Genomic DNA, 17,147 nt, shown 5'->3' on the forward strand with positions numbered 1-17,147 from the left:
ATGTCTCATATTGTCAGGATGAGAGAATAAAGTGCCAGAAGCTCTTATCTTTCCTGATAACCACAGTCTTTAAGAAAAGAGCAGCAAAAGATGTTTGGTTTGTGTTATTTTCCTTATTTCCTCCCTTTTATTTATTTCAAAACTACTGTGAAGGGATTTATATTTTGATATTAGAGACACTGTGTTTTAATAATTCTCATCTAATTCTGCATAATTGCCATTTGCATTTCTGAAATCAGAAGGTGTGAGTAACTCTAAGTTACTGATCTATGTAATAATGCTTTTTTTCAGATTCTGTTTGACCAGATCCAAAGATCAATTAAAACACAGCTTCAGACTTTCGTTAAAGAGTAAGTCAATTTGTACTTGTAATGGGAAAATTATACATAAAATGGAATTTTAAAAATCTGATTTGAGTGGATGAAAATTCTTCCTGTAAATAACCACCCATAAATTGAGAAGTGTGTATTAAGGCTTTGTCAAAAATCACCCCAAACCACTGAGGCCTTAGATCCAGCTGCAGAAATGTTGCAATAGGATGAATTACTGATCTAATTATATACTGTAATTGTCTAAGCTTGGGGGACAAAGCTTTTCCTCATTAGGCATTAGATGTGTTCAGTTACATTTCAGTTTTGTCCTTTCCTTGGAAACAAAAGACCAGAAGCTTCTGTCCTAATTTCTGGATTTCCATTTGACCCAAGCATATATTGAAGAATGTAAAATTCGGAAGACACCAGCTATAGCAGTCACAAGCTTGGTCTCTGTGGTGTAGCTTTAAACTGTTTTTCATGCTTAGGAATTAATTTGTTATCCGTATTTCCTTTTTCCATAGAGATATTAGGAAATTTAAAGATGCAAAGAAACAGTTTGAAAAAGTGAGTGAAGAAAAGGAGAATGCTCTGGTGAAAAATGCCCAAGTTCAAAGAAATAAGCAACACGAGGTAGAGGAAGCAACCAATATTTTGACTGCAACACGGAAGTGTTTTCGACACATAGCTCTGGATTATGTTCTTCAGGTAAGGACAGCAGTAAAAAAATTTTCAAAACCATTTGTTACATGTGGTTAGAGACATGTCCTTTACAATGTTAGAAGTTCTTCTTGTCAGCTTCTTGGAAGCTGTGGACATTTAGGGGAAAAAGGAAGAATTTTATCTGCAAGTAATTTCTTTTTTAATAACATCCAAGGAAAATTAATTGATACGTTCTTATTGCTTTAATACTCTGGTATTCAATGCCCTTGCTGCAATGACAGTTTAATTTTCAAGTTGAACAATATTTTTGAAAAAAGCCCCAGTATTTGCCAGATAATTACCTGCATTTTTCATGAGTTAGATACGCTGCAGTTTCTAATATATTTAAAATAAAAACTGTAACCTAGCATAGGAATTACAAATTGCCTGAATAATTCTGATACAGGATGTTGGGTACTTCTGCCATTTTAACTGTATGCTTTGGGTTGTATTCAGCTTGTCTAGATGCCTCAGTTTGGCATTGTGCTATAAAGGGAGTCAAGAATTTAACTATCCTTTACATTTTTAGTGTAGATGTCCCATGGGTGTTGAGAAGTGTTCTTTGTCATGCTACTTTGTATCCTGTAATAAATTATGTAAATTTATTAAGTTATGTTAAATTATGTAAATAGGTAATAAATTTTCTTTTGATACTTAAAATTGATCTATTTCATACTTACCCACAACTTACAGCAAAACAAGATTATTGCAGCTCAGATGGTATGAGAGGTTGGGGGCTCCCAAATGGGTCTGAGCTTCTCCTATGATCAAACACAGAACAGCTCTTTACAGTTAAGCTGGTTTTATATTAGACATTATCATCTTGACTTGTGACAGACCAGTCAGTTATTTAAAGCTTAATTAACTTTTCTATAAATTGCATTATGAGTTGTAAAATGAAGTGGGGCCTGTCAGCCTGGATGTATTCACAGACATGGTGGTCAGTGGTCAACTCTGAACTCCTGTTTTTTAAACACTAAGGCCATTTTGGTGTTTAAAGAGTCATGTGAATTATGCCCCACAGGATTATTTGTATAGCAGTAAATGGTGGGGGCAGCTGGCAGTCACTGCTGTGTAGGCCAGTTCCTTGTGTGTGCATTGAGCTGCAGGTTGTTTGCCTCCTGGAATTTGTGTGTTCCAAGGATGAGCAGTTCCTGGGATAAAGATGCATTTAGAGTAACTGGGATCAGTTTCAGCATCTCTCAACATGGACAAAAATCAGTTCAGCTCTAGGAATTCTTGGGAGATTCTTCTCGGAAAATGGCTTCACAACTGTGGTCTCCTTGTAGCTAGATTGGCTTTAAACTGTAATTCAAAACCTTTGCTTTCCTTTTATTTTTCTTTGCCTCACAGGCTGAGGGTTTGTTCTGTACAAACGAATCTTAATTATTTTTCCTGCAGAAAGTTTTCCAGAATAATGACCATTTAAGTACAGAAGCGGAATCTGGTTTTGATTATAGCTTCAGCAAGTTTATTTATTTTTTCTGAAATTCTAAACTGACATAGAGGTGTTAAATTACAAAATCATGCCTGTTTCTGCTAAGTGGGTCTTTTAAAGTAAAATCTGTAGTTCTGGATGGCAGCCTTTAAGGATTAGGGAACAAAGAAGATAAGGGAACTAGGTGAATGTGAAAAATTGATTAGTTTTTCTATATGATGTGAAATTCCTCAAATTCTAGGGCAAACCATTAATCAGTGGCTTCAGCTAGCTTAAAAGCACAGGTATACATGGCAAGTTACTTATTGAAACTATTGTGTTCTTGCTTGCCTGGAACTACTTTTGGGATACTTAAATACTGTGAGTCTGAGGGAAAAGTAACCCTGCCCCCATCCTGGCAGCAGTGCTCAGTGCAACTTCTCAAGGAGTTGGTGGGCTGGCTTAGCTCACACTGCTTGAAACATCTTGAATTAAATCTCTTGAAAATGAGAGCCAATTTTCCTTGCTTGAAAGGTGTATTATATTACTTCTAGCTAGCACGTGGTGTCTTGTATTTTCCCTACTCTGATAGAAGAAAATTGTGACTTTCACTGTGAAGCTCAAGCTTTGCAAGTGTTCTCTGATTGCATCACTTTGATATCATGACAGAACTAGAGTGCATCTTCTTTTAAAAGTACTTTGGGAAGTCTGATATTGAACTGTCTTCTTCCAATGTTTTAAGCTTGGGTGTGATTGTTTGGGGGAAAATTGCAAATAAAATAAGAAGTTTAGAATAAAAGAAATTGCTTGTTTGTTCATTTTTCTTAGATCAATGTCCTTCAATCTAAAAGGAGAGCAGAAATCTTAAAATCGGTAAGCTATACTTTGTTCTCTGTATATCAAATATTTTAACCTATCTGAAATTAAAAATACGAACACAAAGCAGTATGTTAAAAATTTAGTCCTTTCATTGATCAAATGTTATCAGTACATTTGGCAGTTTGGTGACTGTCAGTTTGGCCTTTGCTGTAGCTGGCCATCCATGTTTAAATGTTTTTGACAATCCTTCTGGTTCAGATTTGAACACTTACAGGTTTTCACTACACTTGATCCTTTGGTATGTGTTCCATGGTTAAAATCAAACTTTGTTTGCCAAGAATTTTGCTCTTTAAGTTGGTTTATTACTTTGTAAACAGTAAGTGCTACTTATAATCTATTCTAAGATGAATTCTGTTCTTTCTAAGAGCAGGGCAAATTTTAGTATGAATAATATGGTATCTGCTAAATTAATATAAAGCTATACCTGCATGCCAATTTTCTTCATTGTATTCTTTTTTCTACTTCACATTATCTCTGTTAGAAGTTTGAGATAGAGAGTGACAAATTAAACGGTGCTATTCTTTCAAATGTCTGAAGTTGCTCTCCCATAATTTTCTTAATTCCTTAAAAAGCAGAAACTTTACTTGGGTTGGTCTATAACTGCCTTCTATTCTGCTCTGCACCTTCCCAACTTGTTTTCTGTTTTAAGGCCGAGCAGTCTTCTCAGCTGTGTTCATAAAGGTTACAGGTTTGAATCATTAGTAAAATATTCTGTAGGTCCTCTCTACCTTACATGTTCCAGTTAAACGGGAGATAACAATTTCAGGTGACATGAATTCGAAATAGTTTTCTGCCATTAAGTAGATTTCTTTTGTTTTGCACATGGGTTTAATGCTATCAACTTTTTTCTGAGATTTTTGGCTTGGTGCTTTTCTTCCTTTACTTTGCACGTTTATTTTACAACATTGGAAGTTCTATGAGGTATTGATGTGTCAGGACATGAGAGGAGAAATTAAACCTGAAATTGTAGGTTGTGTGAATTGACATATTTATGTGATATGGTATGTAATTTTAAGAGAATAAATATTTACTTTGTTCCTTCTAGATGTTATCCTTTATGTATGCACATCTGGCTTTTTTCCATCAAGGCTATGATCTGTTCAGTGAACTTGAGCCCTACATGAAAGATCTTGGTGCACAGGTAACAAATTACTTGAAAAATGCATGACTATGTGCTGAAATGGAAGAAATAATGATATATGCCTACATATCAGGTATTTAATGGATTTATTCAACAAAACGGGAATTGTAGTATGATAAAGGCAAAATATAAAAAATATACTGGAATGAAAGGAATGAAAATAGTTACAAACTGAAAGTTGTCTGTTTACTAAAATTAATAATACCTTTAGGATTTACATACTTTAGCATAGCCGTGTACTGCTCTGTGAGGTACATTGTGACCTTCAGGATACTGGATTTATTTGGATTTCAAAATTTTTGTATATGACCCATGTTTATAAATATATCTAATAATAAAAAGTAGATTAGACTGGTTTTCCTTCTACTCATGTACTTTATTTACTATATAAATTATGCAGTCTGAGTAATTAAATTTTGATGTGTGCAAATATAACTTTGATGTTAGCAATTCAGACCATAAAACGGAAGTATGATTTTAATAAGTAGTGCAAAATTTAGTTCCTGCATGGAATCCTTCTTGCCCATTTTTTGTTGTTTAAGTTTAAGAACAGACAATTGACACTTCTGGGTTTTCAGTGAGGGACTCAGGAAAAGCTTTGATGGCTGCCAACTGCACACAGGAGACATTGAAAATGGTTATGCAAATAGATTGGAACATACAGTATTCAAATGAGGATCTGTCTGTGGTGCAGGGAGGTGACTCAGCAGTGTCTTGACTTGTGTTTTCAGTGCAACTTATATGAGCACTCTCTATTTGCCTCTATCTGAGGACTTGCAACAAGTGCTCTGATACAAACCACTTTATTGCCTCTTCCCAAACAGATCCACAAAGCAGACAGCCAAATTTTTAAGTGTCTGTCCAGGTAAAAAGGCAAATAAATCTACTCAAGATGAATTTTGCATTCATCTTGAGTAGATGTGTTATTGGATGTCTAAGAGATGAAGTTGTTGTGAGCTGTGCAGTGGAGCAGATCGGGAGCTGTACAACTCCAACAACCCAATGGCCGAATAGTTCTTTTTCTGCTAGACTAGGCCCCAGTTGGGTTACTGTGGGTCTTGATTACGTGTAGAGACATATCAAGTCTTGGTGTAATAGGGGTACTTGAACAGTTCACGTGCCCTTTACTCTTCAACACCCTTCCAGTCTGGGTTGTAAGTGCTGAGCTGTAGTGTCTGATTGTATAACGTGTGTGTCCTGTATTTCTGTGCAACAGGGCATAGGGAAAGGACACACAAACTATGGAGTTGATAGTGGGTTATGCTTTCAGCCAGGCTTCAGTGTTTCCATTTCATTGACGTGATTCAAGCAAGAAAACACAAGGTTATTTTTGAATGTCTGGTCATGCTTTTGCTTGATCTGGTAAGGAGCACTGTATAACATTCATTTTGGTGCTGGTATCATAGCAACTGAAGGAGTTAAATTTAGAAAATCCATAGCTAAGAATGTTTTAAATATATTGCAGTTGGAGCAAGGATAGACTGAAGACCCTAAAGTTGTACAACTTGCGGAATTGTTCTTTTGTAGCAGACCTTGGCATTTAAGTAATGGATATTTTTCATGACAGAAGCAGATTTGTAAATAACTGTTGAAAGTTTTAACACTTGATGGCTTTGTGGCTTGTACTGCTTGAAGCTTGTGCCTTTAACAAAGTATGTTGTGACATAACGGGGATTTGCTGGATTTTTGTGAAAATGCTGTTAGATTCCTTCTGTTGGTGAGTGAGTTTTCATTCCTAGGTGAATTTTGTGTATGATCTTAATTATAAGGGTTAACAGCATCTGTTGTACTAAAATTGATCTTAAATAATACAGTTATAATTTTGAATTATTTTGGTCTGTATTTTCAAAATAACTGTTTTACTGTGATGGAGCAATTTTGCTCTCTGGATGCTTCAGATCAGGGTAGGATCTCTTGGGAATCAGATCATTGTATGGGAATCTTTAATAGTGTACAAGCATAATATGAGCTTTTGCATGGAAACTATTGGTTTTGGTTCTTTTCATATGAGATGTGGTATTAGCTTAAAAAGAAAACATTTGAATTTTCATTGAGATGACTGTTCAAAAAGCAAAATATTTTAGTCTGACTTAATTCTTCTCAGAAGGCCAGTTAGAGGACTATGTTTGTAAAAATACATTTGCCAGGAAGTGCAGTAGTTCAAAAATCCTAATTTTCTGAAAATTACCCAGTGATGGCATAATTACTGGGATTTTGATAGTTTAGTTGTGATTTGCTACAGCTTTTGATATTTGTATGCTGTTGGTCTTTTTTAAGACAATTGATGTGCTGCTCACCTGAGTGAAAAGGAAGAAACTCTGGTTTGAGCTTGCAAACAGGAATGGTGCAATGATGTCTTCGTAGTAAAAAAAAGTAACCGATGGAATGAGCTGCTGTTAAGAATTTTGTTTTGGCTAACCCTCAAACACGTTTTTTTAAGATAAAATAGAGGTACTTGCCCTACCTTGAGTGTCTGCCTTCTGTTTCACCTAATGGGTTAGAAGGAAGAATTTCTTGTGGGCAGTGTGCAGATTCCTGAGTCTGATGTTTTTGCAAGAAACTTGATACCTATGAAGTTTGGAACAGCACGCAACCCAATTCTCACCTTTATCACAAAAGAAAGGGTTTCCCAAGGGTTCTTGATGCAAAACAGTCTTTGAGCCCAGTCTCTGATTTGGAGGCTCTTGAGTAATTTTTAAGTCCTGTAGTTGCTTAGATGTGGCATCGGGACACTTCAGCCTTCAATGCATTCCAGTTCACAACTAAATGCAAAGGTGTGCAAGTGCTGCTACGGCCTTTTGAGCCAGAGGGGAAGACAGGGAGAGAAGAGTTAAAAAAGTAACAGAGTACGGAATTGCATCCAGATGTTTCAGCTTTCTGATGTCTCCATAATTGTTAGAGACTGTCTGGCACAAGGGTGTAAGGGCCTGTTATTGTCCCTTTTTTCTCATTTATATCATGTCAGGCAGGGGAAGTAAAGGACTGGGGAAATGGCCAGAGCTGGCAGGGCCTGACACTTGTGGTTCTGAGAGCGGGTGGAGGGGATCCTCTCTGTGTGGATCAGGGGATCTGTCAGTCATCTGTGCCCTGTGCCAAGTGAGTGACCCAGCTGGGAGCTGGTGCTGCTGGTGTTCCTGCTGTGTGCCTGGAGCAGAGCCAGCCCTGTCCCTCAGACAGGGAGAGCTGCGGGCTGAGCCCTGCGCTGCGGCTGCTCCGCACCGAGGCTCGGGGGTGATGCAGCCCTGTGCTACGGGCTGTGCAAAGGAGGGGTTCAGAGGGCATGCAGGTACCAAACCAACTGGTCTTTCAGGCAGCATCTGCTTCTCTGCATTTCTTACTTAAACATGAAGGCCTGGATAAAACAAACAAAAACAAAACCCAAAAATCAAAACTGTAGAACAAAACCAACCAAAACAAGCAACTAGCCACAAAAGAAAACCCTGATCAAACTTTCTCTTTCTGCCTTTTTTTTCTTTTCCTTTTTGTGGTTGTAAAAGGAATTTTTTTGGGTAGTGTCTTTTTTATTATCACAAACTTTGTAAGGATACTAACTTATATATTCTCTGTGACAGTATCTGTTATTTTCAAAACCATATTTTTGTTTCCAAAATTAGTTTGATTGTCTCTGCCTAAGATTTCTAGCAATCTTGCTCGAGTACTGCTGATCAGCTGATCAAGACTATTGACACAACATCCAGACTGAGACTGTTCTCCCACTTCGTGGAGAGAAAAATCCATAGCATTTGTTCCTTCTAGTTTTTGCTGCTCCTACCAGTGCTGCTGCATAGGCCAGCAAGAGCAGCTAAAGCATGAGTCATCCTCTTGGGAGATTGAGCACCAATGCGGTACAGAGTCGCATATGCTTGGCACCATGCTGTTCTTTGAAACAGCTCTTCTAAGGCTTACAAGAAATGTACACCTTTGTAGAGGTTAATTCAGGGTGGCAGAGCAGTGCTGTAAGTGAGGCTTCAGTGGTTATTCAAGGTAAACAATTTGTGACAAAGAAGTAATTATGCTATGCAAGTAAAATAAAAGTCTCTCAACGTCTAGACATGTGTCCTTTTTTTTTTTTTTTGTCAGCATTGTGAAATCTACTGAGCCAAATTTCTTATGGTAATCTAAAGATCCAATTTTCTGTTTCTCTTTACAGCTGGATCAGTTGGCTGTAGATGCTGCGAAGGAGAAGAGAGATATGGAGCAAAAGCACTCCACTATTCAACAAAAGGTACTTGACTGAATGTAAAAGGCAGGCTGCACACACTTTTTTTTTTTATCTGTAGCATCTCTCCTCAGAATATCTGCATCAGAACTACAAGGGATGGTATTTTTAGTGCAGAGAGACAGACTGACACGTCATTAAGTGTAGGGTTGGATTGCAGATATTAATTTTGTGTTACTGAACAAAATATTATACTTAGTTTTTACTGAAACATAAATAGAACAGTAGAATTTAATTGAATGCTGAGATTCTGGCATTTCAGTAGAACTCCTAATTCCTAATACCTCTTGAATTGAATAAGCTGTACAGGTTTCTGTGTTTCTGTGCTGTGTGTTTGTAGAAGAGATGTGTGTGCTGCACAGTCCTACAGCCATAGGTTTCACTTTGGACTGTGCCAAATCCAAGTGCAGCATTTGGAGCTTGTGTGGCAGCTGCTGTTGCATATGAAGAGCAAAAGTAAACTTTGGTAAAGAGTGTCTAATATACTGGTTCAACTGTGCACAGATATGAAATTGAGAACATTTAATTGGTGTTATGTGGAAGATTTCGGTTATAATCTTTTTACTTCTTGAGAAAAATTTAGGTAATTCATGTTGGGGGAATGACTACCTTGTTTGGATGTTTCAGAAGATCAGTATTGGTTTTGCTGGTATAATGCTAGAAGTTAAAAACATTTCCACTGAACTCTTGGGTAGTGAGCTAATACTACAGGCACTTTTGAAAGGGATTAGATACCAGTTTAAAGGTAATGCTACACTTCTTACTGTCATTCAAATATGTTCTCTATCTGTTCAGGTGGCATAAATTAAAAAATTCCACCCAATATAATTGAAATCTGGTCACTAAATAAATTCAAGAATGAAAACGTGCTGAGATTATAAGTTGGGTAGCCTTAGTAGGAGCCGATATTAATACTGATGGGGAAAGATAACATTTTTGGTTGCTGAAAACAGTTTTATGAGTGCATCCTGTCCTCCCTTTAGGAGTTGGTGGGAAGCATTAGGATTGCTGTGAAATTGAGCAGATGTGATGATGAGGGCAGAGCTGACATGCTGTGCTTGGAGTCAGGAGATAACTACAGGCAAGGAAGGAGAAGAAAGGGGGAAATGGGAAAGATGGAACTTGAGAATTGCTGTTGAAGGTCAAATTTTAAGTTTTTTGTGCTTGAAGACTCCTTTCAGGAATGGACAGTAGTTGAGAGGTTCTCTGTTTAAGAGAACAATGGTGCTTGGTGAAGGATGTAAGTTATGAGCAATTGTCTTTTAATTGGCTGTAGAAATAATAACTAGTTACCATGAATTATGGTCACAGCTGTTGCCAAAGTGTTTACAGTCTTTGTTTTTTCTTCAAATGCTGCTTAAGGCTGCTTTACAGGTAAACTACTTCTACTAGTTTCAATTATTACTTTTAAGCTTTATGAAACTTGATAAGCCGTATCTGTGTGTAACATAAATGTTCTTGATTTCTAGTAGGAGTGACAAGCACAATGATGTTACTTTTATTGTTGCTTACTTTAACTGACAATTTAATGCTGTCTCTAAAATATAATCAGGGCAGTCAGAATTACTGTATGTTGTCCTCTTAAGTTCTGTGTTTTGAGTTGTAAATGTTGTCTCCTGTCCTTATCAGTGAAGTCACTGTTGCATTTTTGTGCTGATAATGTCTAGACTGTTCTTTATTGGAGATTCCTCTTACAGCTTGTCCAATCATTTCCTTAGTTTCTTATTCAAATCATGTTGTCAGTTTTTTTCTCCTCCTACTTGCTTTTCCTAACCTTCACACCAAGTTAGCTTCCAGCTCATCAGGACTTCAGAACTGCCTTAGACTTTGGATCTTGTTCTTTTTATCACTACTTGTCATCTGGTCACCCTGTCCCAGATGGCAACTTTATTCCCCATTCTCATGTCTTGTCATGTTGCTTTCCACTATGTTCCCAAATTTTCCAATGCCAAATCCTTCCATGTTTTATAACAACTGAAACTTCTGAAGCTTATTGTGTTGAATATTCCATGAGGTATATATGCATTTAATGTACTGAAGTTCTAATCTGATGCTTCAGAATGGCCTTTCCTTCATTGTGTGGATAAAGAACAGTTCCTTTTCTGAAATGTATAGGTAAGTGCATACGTGCACACACCTGCCCACCTACTACCTGTGTTTGCATATATGTGCATATGCATGCAGAATAATTGCACTAATTAAATAACTCATCTCACTTTTCTGTATAATCATTGTCCTACCTAATTAGGCTGTTGATGGAGAGGCTATTAAAAGTGTCATGGAAGGGCTTGGTCACCAATACACTGGGATTTCTTTTTTAGCAGAGCTGATAATCTGATTTACTTTTTTTAATTGCTTATAACTTTTGTGGTCTATTTACTCAGCAAATGTGCAGGAAACATTTTTTCATTTTAGTTTTTTTTAGTGTGAGAGATTTTTTTCTCAAACTGGAGCAACACCTGCTATGAATCAATCTAGAAATTTCATGATCGTTCTGGGAATTTTTTGCAAAATATTTTTATAAGGAAAGATTAATATTAAAAGAGTTGTGTCACAATTTCAATACATTAGACATGACTTGTTTTCTGAGCAGTTTGCAGCCCATTGCTATAGCAATATGTTTAATAAAGAAATATTTTAAAAAACAGTTACACCTGTAAACAGCTTCATGGCTTTTTGGTATTGTGTCAGAGCTAATATTTTGTCCTAAAATGAGGGAGATGATACAATATAAGTATTTGCATTGAACTTGAATAGTTTTTGTTGTATTCGAATCCCCTTTTCACCAAAGTAAAAATCTGCTTCCAAAGCACTGCTTGGGAAATAGCTGGAGTGAGAATGATTTGAAATGTTTTAACATCTTGAGTAAACAAGGTGATAGGAAACCAGATGCTACCACAATCATAAAGCAGGCATAAACCAGAGCTGCTGCTGAGAAGCTGTGCAGACTAATTCCTGTCTCTAAAACCAAAGATGTGCTTGTATTTCAGGTGACTTGTTTGCTCAATGACACTCTCACATTCTCTCCCTCTGTCTTGGACTGTAAACTTTGTTACTTGTGGTGTCTGTTGTTTTAAACCCTTCCTCGAGGGACTTTTCAGCTTAAGCATGACAAACATCTCTTGCCAATGGAAAGGGAATGGAAGCAACTTTCTAAAGGGGGGTTTGCACAAATAGTGTCTCCTGTTTAGTATATGCTGGCCTAATTTTTCAGGTTAGTGTTTTCTTTAGTACTTATGCTCTCCCATTTACTGCCTTTTAAAAAACTTTAAAAATGCTGCTTCTCTAAAGTAAAAAATCATTTGGGTTACACATTCAATGTTAAAATATAGTTCCTAAGATTTACTGGTGAAATGGTTTGAATAGATTTCATGGCCTGATAGCAATTTTGAAAGTAAATCAAAAGCTCTGCTACTGAAAAGTATGGGGGGAGGGGTTGTTTTGGGAACAAGAAAATCATACACAGAGAAACAGAAAATATGTTCTGAAATAAATCATGTGTGTGTGATGAATTGATACATTCATACGAAAATGCATTCACTGAAACACTGTCAGGAATATTAAGTGTTCTGTGACACACCAGATTAGTATTATTTCTGGAGATGAAAGTTGTTTTTCCATTGCCAGCTGGTCTGCTGCACCCAATGGACATTTAAAGAAAAAGGGGGAAAAAAAGGCATGAAAGCATGCTGTATGCTTCACTTATATAACCCACTTCTACATGTTTCTCCTCCAGTAGCAGCCAACCGTGATAAATCAGTATCAGAATAGAAGCCATGGATGTTTATTCTTTCAAAACTGAGTTAAATGTGTGATGTAGCACTTCAGTGAAAATTACATAATACTGGCTAAATTTTCTTAGTTCTGGTTAGGTGAAATCTACTTTAGTCCTAACTGACACCTAGTTAGTTCAATTATATTTAAAATGAAGTCTTTATCTGTTGTGTGCCTGCTGGCAAAATACACAATTCTGAATCACATACAGTGACTGAGTTTATTAACATGTGATTCTCTTATGCAGGACACTGGAAAGATAGGGTGGATTTTTCTCCACCCCAGATTATTTTTCATGATTCATTAAACTTTTCCATGCACCAAGATAAAAATAAACTATAATGTGACTGCTTTGCTCCTATTTTTTAATTATAGAATAGCAGAGACTAAGATCAGAACAACTAATTTAGTTTCTTTTTCTACTTTTATCCATGGAATTGAAATGGAGCTTTTTGTTTTTTCTGATTGTTTGGTCTTGTTTTTCCTGACCACAACTTTATCAATGAAGTTTCATGGATAAAGCACAGGGAAGCCCTACTCCCTCTCCCCTCCAGCTGATAGTCTGCTGTGTACAGTTAAGGAGATATTTGATATTTGTCTCTATACTCTGGTGTCTTTTTCTGCTCTGTAAAAGTGGAATTCAATCAGGGAAGTAATTAAAAATGACACTAAATGCATTTCATGAGAAGGCTCAGTATTTTAGATAGTTCTGACTGAGAGTGTGGCACGATAAATGGTCCAAAGGTTTCCTGTCATACTTGTATACACCTCCAAAGCATAGATCTGGACTCATTGGAAAAGACAGCTGCATTTTCTGCAGCAGTTCTCCAAACCCAGAGGAAAATGTGATTACATAGTAGTTTGGACAGAAAAGACTGAGTATGTTGTCCTTGACTAGACAAGGAGTTGGAGGCATCACTGAGGCAGGAAGATGCAAATCTTTAGCAGATTTCATTATGTTTGGGAGCTGGTAAGTTAGAGTAATTTATTAGTTTTTGGGGAATGTAGGGAATGTGACATAAACCTAAGTTTGTGCATAGTGGTTTTCCCTTTTTATTTTGAGAGTTTACATGAAGCCTTTTCGGTTCAGCATATTCTGATCTAGAAAACAGGCAGAAAATCAAAGTTATTAAGTGCTGAATAATAAATACAAATATTTGATTTTCTTTTGGTGAAGCCTTCATTTGTAATTAGTATTTTTATTTAGATTGGTGTATGGTAGTGATATGATAATTCCATTTTCTTTCAGAACTTTTGCATTGATCATATGTCAATTCAATAATAAAAATCTTGATTTAACATTTCAACATTAGTTAGTCTATCCAGATTAGTAATAGCTGAAAACAGTGAGTAATTTTAAGGCGTTTGTGCTGTTCTGAGTGGGGAGATTGAAGGGCCCATTTTAATATTTGTAACCATTTCACTATCATGTGTAATTAACCTTGGATTGGACCAAACCATCTGCATGTGTAAGAGTAAACATCATGTGTAGCACGAAAGTTGTGTGCATCCTGAGCTATTACCTGGGGCTAATGACCATGTTGTTGTTGAAACTACTTTTTTAATACATATTTCTTGCCTCTTTTCCTCTATGTATAGACAAATTTCTAAGGAGCAAAGTACAAAACAGAGACTTTCAGATATACTTTTCACTCAAAGCTGATGTTTGCAGTTTACAAAGAGTAACTACTGAAGGTTCAGGAAGTCACATTACAAATTGTTCTGTCTTTTCAGTATCTGACTTGTTTATTTCTTCTGAAATTTAATTTTCAGTAATGTGTCTCTTACACCCTTGTTAAGGGGAAGAAGCCATATGTTGCTAGTCTAAGGATATATATTGTAATAACAGTGACATGAAATTACAGCATGTATGTTATTTTCATCTCTGGACAAAGTTGTGATAAATGTTGTCATTCCATGTGAGCTTTTTGATGCACCCCTAGTAGATATTAGCCTCCCACTCACTGAATATCTGAACTCTACCTCCCTGGGAAGAGCCCATGCACATCAATGAGATGTGAAAGCAGATGATCACCACATGTGTTATTACTTACTTTGCTAAAGATGTGAAGCAGTCAGCCTTTCTAAAGCTCAGAAAGCTGCTATCAGTTGTTATTAGCTGTTTTTAGTTGTTATTAGGCTGATGGAAACGCATATTCCCTTGTCCTACTTGTAATTTTGTAATCTTATCTAAGATCATAAAGAAAATGTTACTGCTAAGGCCTTGTCATCAGTGCCAGCACCATGACTGCTTTACTCTAGAGTTAACTGATAGCATCATCTTTATTTGATTACTTGTCTTCTAAGTTCCTGTGCAGCTCAGCTGTCAACATGATGGAGCTGAAGAAAATGCCAAAGCACAACTGGCTTTGTACAGCTGTCTGCAGCAGGCTGCAACTGTTTCTCAGTTTTGACTCCTAACTTTCATGGCTTCTTTTCCTCTGCTTTTCTGTCCTTTCTTGGAAATATATGAAAGGCCATTTGAACATCAGGTGCTCTGTCAGCAATGTTTGCTCTCTGTTTGGCTGTAGAGGTCACCAATACCTGAACAAGAAATTCCCCTTGTTGTAGGTAAAGTAAAAATCTTCAGCATTTTCATTGCCTAAAATTGCATTTTTAAAAAAAGCCATCAGGGGCTGAGAGTCATGGTTTGACTAATAACTGTTGCAAGCAAAACCTTATTGCTAGATATTTACTCTTTGCCAATAGTACTGCTCATATTTGAAGTTTCATTTGAACTGCAGTGTGTTTTTCTTGTTCCTTTGTACTAGGATTATTCCAGTGATGATACTAAACTAGAATACAATGTAGATGCAGCCAATGGCATTGTTATGGAAGGTTATTTATTCAAGAGAGCCAGCAATGCCTTCAAGACTTGGAACAGGTAATTATTCAGAACCTCTATTTGCTGCTTATAAAAATACTGCTTTTTAACCTGAATTCTCATCTGATTCATAATCTCTGTAACTCACTGACTCCATAGTTTTGACAGAACACTGGGGTGACTCTGTTAGTTAAGTTAGAGATGACACTTCAAAGCCATTTTTCCTTGTTTTCTGTCCTAGTTGTTTGCAAACCTTTCTCTTGTGAAAGCATATGCTTGGAAAGTATTAGAAGACAGAGTGAAATACAAGTTGTATAGCCACTGGAAGCAGAGAAACACAGTCAAAGATTCAAGCTATTTTTCCTGAAAAATAAGCAATGTAATTGTTACCCTTTAAAATTCCTGTCCTGTGCATTGACTTTTGCTTAGTAGTTTTGATGGCCTTTTTGGGAATTCAAAAGATATTGTCATATATCTTTAACAATGTATATTCTATTACTATTTAAATATTTTTCTTCCTGAACAGGATTTTGTTTGCATTTCTAAGGGTATGTGTTTTTTTCAAGGAAATATATATGCTGGAGCATTTATAGTGCAGTTGGATACAGTTCTTGAATTTTAACTGTATTTTGTTGTGATATAGAGCTCTCTGTTGTCCTGTTCTGCTGTTTTTTCAGCGATGCTTCTGTTAAACTATTTGCTGTGTTTCAAAGAGCAGAATGTGCATTTGAGTGGGTGGTCCCTTCCAATCCTAATTATTCTCTGCTTCCTTGAGCATCTCAGCACACCACAAGCTTGTAAGAAATTGGGATCACTTCAGGTAAATCCACAGGCTGATGCAAGGGCCACTGGTGTCAATAAGACTGTATCTATATTAACAGATCATGGGTAACTAGTACAAAGAATTTTGCTTTGGACTGATTCTGATCTGGGCCTTTGGCCTGATTATTCATCTGTAATTATCATGTCCTTTCTGTGTTAGTTTTATGCAAGCAGAATTCAGAGTTCTCCAAGACAAATCTGTGAAGCATCAAAGGGTAGTGAAGGGAGCAAATGGGGAGATGTGCATCAAAAGCACCTTCCTGGTGTGAAGAAAGATGTTAGAGTCATCATACTGAGAAAAATCTGCAGTAATAGGGCAGGAGATTGTCCTTTATTGGATTCCCAAGGGGCTGAAAGGGTCCTTTTTGCCACTGATGGATTGACTGATGGTGAAACTCTGGGTTCCTCTTCTGAATAGCAGGAGGGCCTTGCTCTGATAGGAGGTGACAGGAGAGAGCAGGACAGGAGTGTCTGCTTCCACATGGCTTCATTCCTAGGAATACTGCACATGTCTCTTACCTGAAAGGGATTTGAGAGTAGGATTCAAGTAAAACTAACCTCTGTATGTTGGTAATTTAAATGGACACAAAGTAAATAAGGAGAGGTTGTAATTAAATCAAGATACACAATGACACACCTTCAGATTAAGTTACAGATTTGAACAAATATAATAAAAGCATATCCAAGCAATAATTTAAGAGGGCAAAGATAAAGCTAACTAATGATTCAGACCTTCCTACTTTTATTACATAATTTTTCTTTACTTATAGTATTTTTCTTCTGTTTATCACAGGGGCATTCAATAAAGCAAAACCTTTAACCTTTTTAGTATTAGATTCTTGATAATTTATCTCATGTGACAGACTAGTTGGATGCTTTTAGGCAAAAAATAGGATTGGATATGCTATCTATAAACAGTTCTGAAATTGAATCAATCATTTAAATTTTGGATTCTACATGTTTACAAACCATTACTAATTACTATTAAACTACTTTTGTCACACATAAAATATACATTTAAGACCTTAATGAAGGCAGTTTTTAATTTCTGAATCTAG

At 36.6% G+C, this 17,147-nt stretch overlaps 1 protein-coding gene across 1 annotated transcript in view; it reads left to right on the plus strand.

Annotated features, from left to right (window-relative positions):
- The window catches only part of ACAP2 (ArfGAP with coiled-coil, ankyrin repeat and PH domains 2), a 59,690-nt gene that overhangs the window by 22,721 nt on the left and 19,822 nt on the right, over window positions 1-17,147 (plus strand). The window contains exons 5-10 of the mRNA XM_063408718.1: window positions 292-350; window positions 836-1,019; window positions 3,259-3,303; window positions 4,355-4,450; window positions 8,601-8,675; window positions 15,215-15,327. Coding sequence (XP_063264788.1) covers window positions 292-350; window positions 836-1,019; window positions 3,259-3,303; window positions 4,355-4,450; window positions 8,601-8,675; window positions 15,215-15,327 — 572 coding nt within the window. The remainder of the gene's footprint in view (window positions 1-291; window positions 351-835; window positions 1,020-3,258; window positions 3,304-4,354; window positions 4,451-8,600; window positions 8,676-15,214; window positions 15,328-17,147) is intronic.

The sequence above is a fragment of the Prinia subflava genome, chromosome 11, assembly GCF_021018805.1.
Source record: "Prinia subflava isolate CZ2003 ecotype Zambia chromosome 11, Cam_Psub_1.2, whole genome shotgun sequence".
Classification (NCBI taxonomy): domain Eukaryota; kingdom Metazoa; phylum Chordata; class Aves; order Passeriformes; family Cisticolidae; genus Prinia; species Prinia subflava.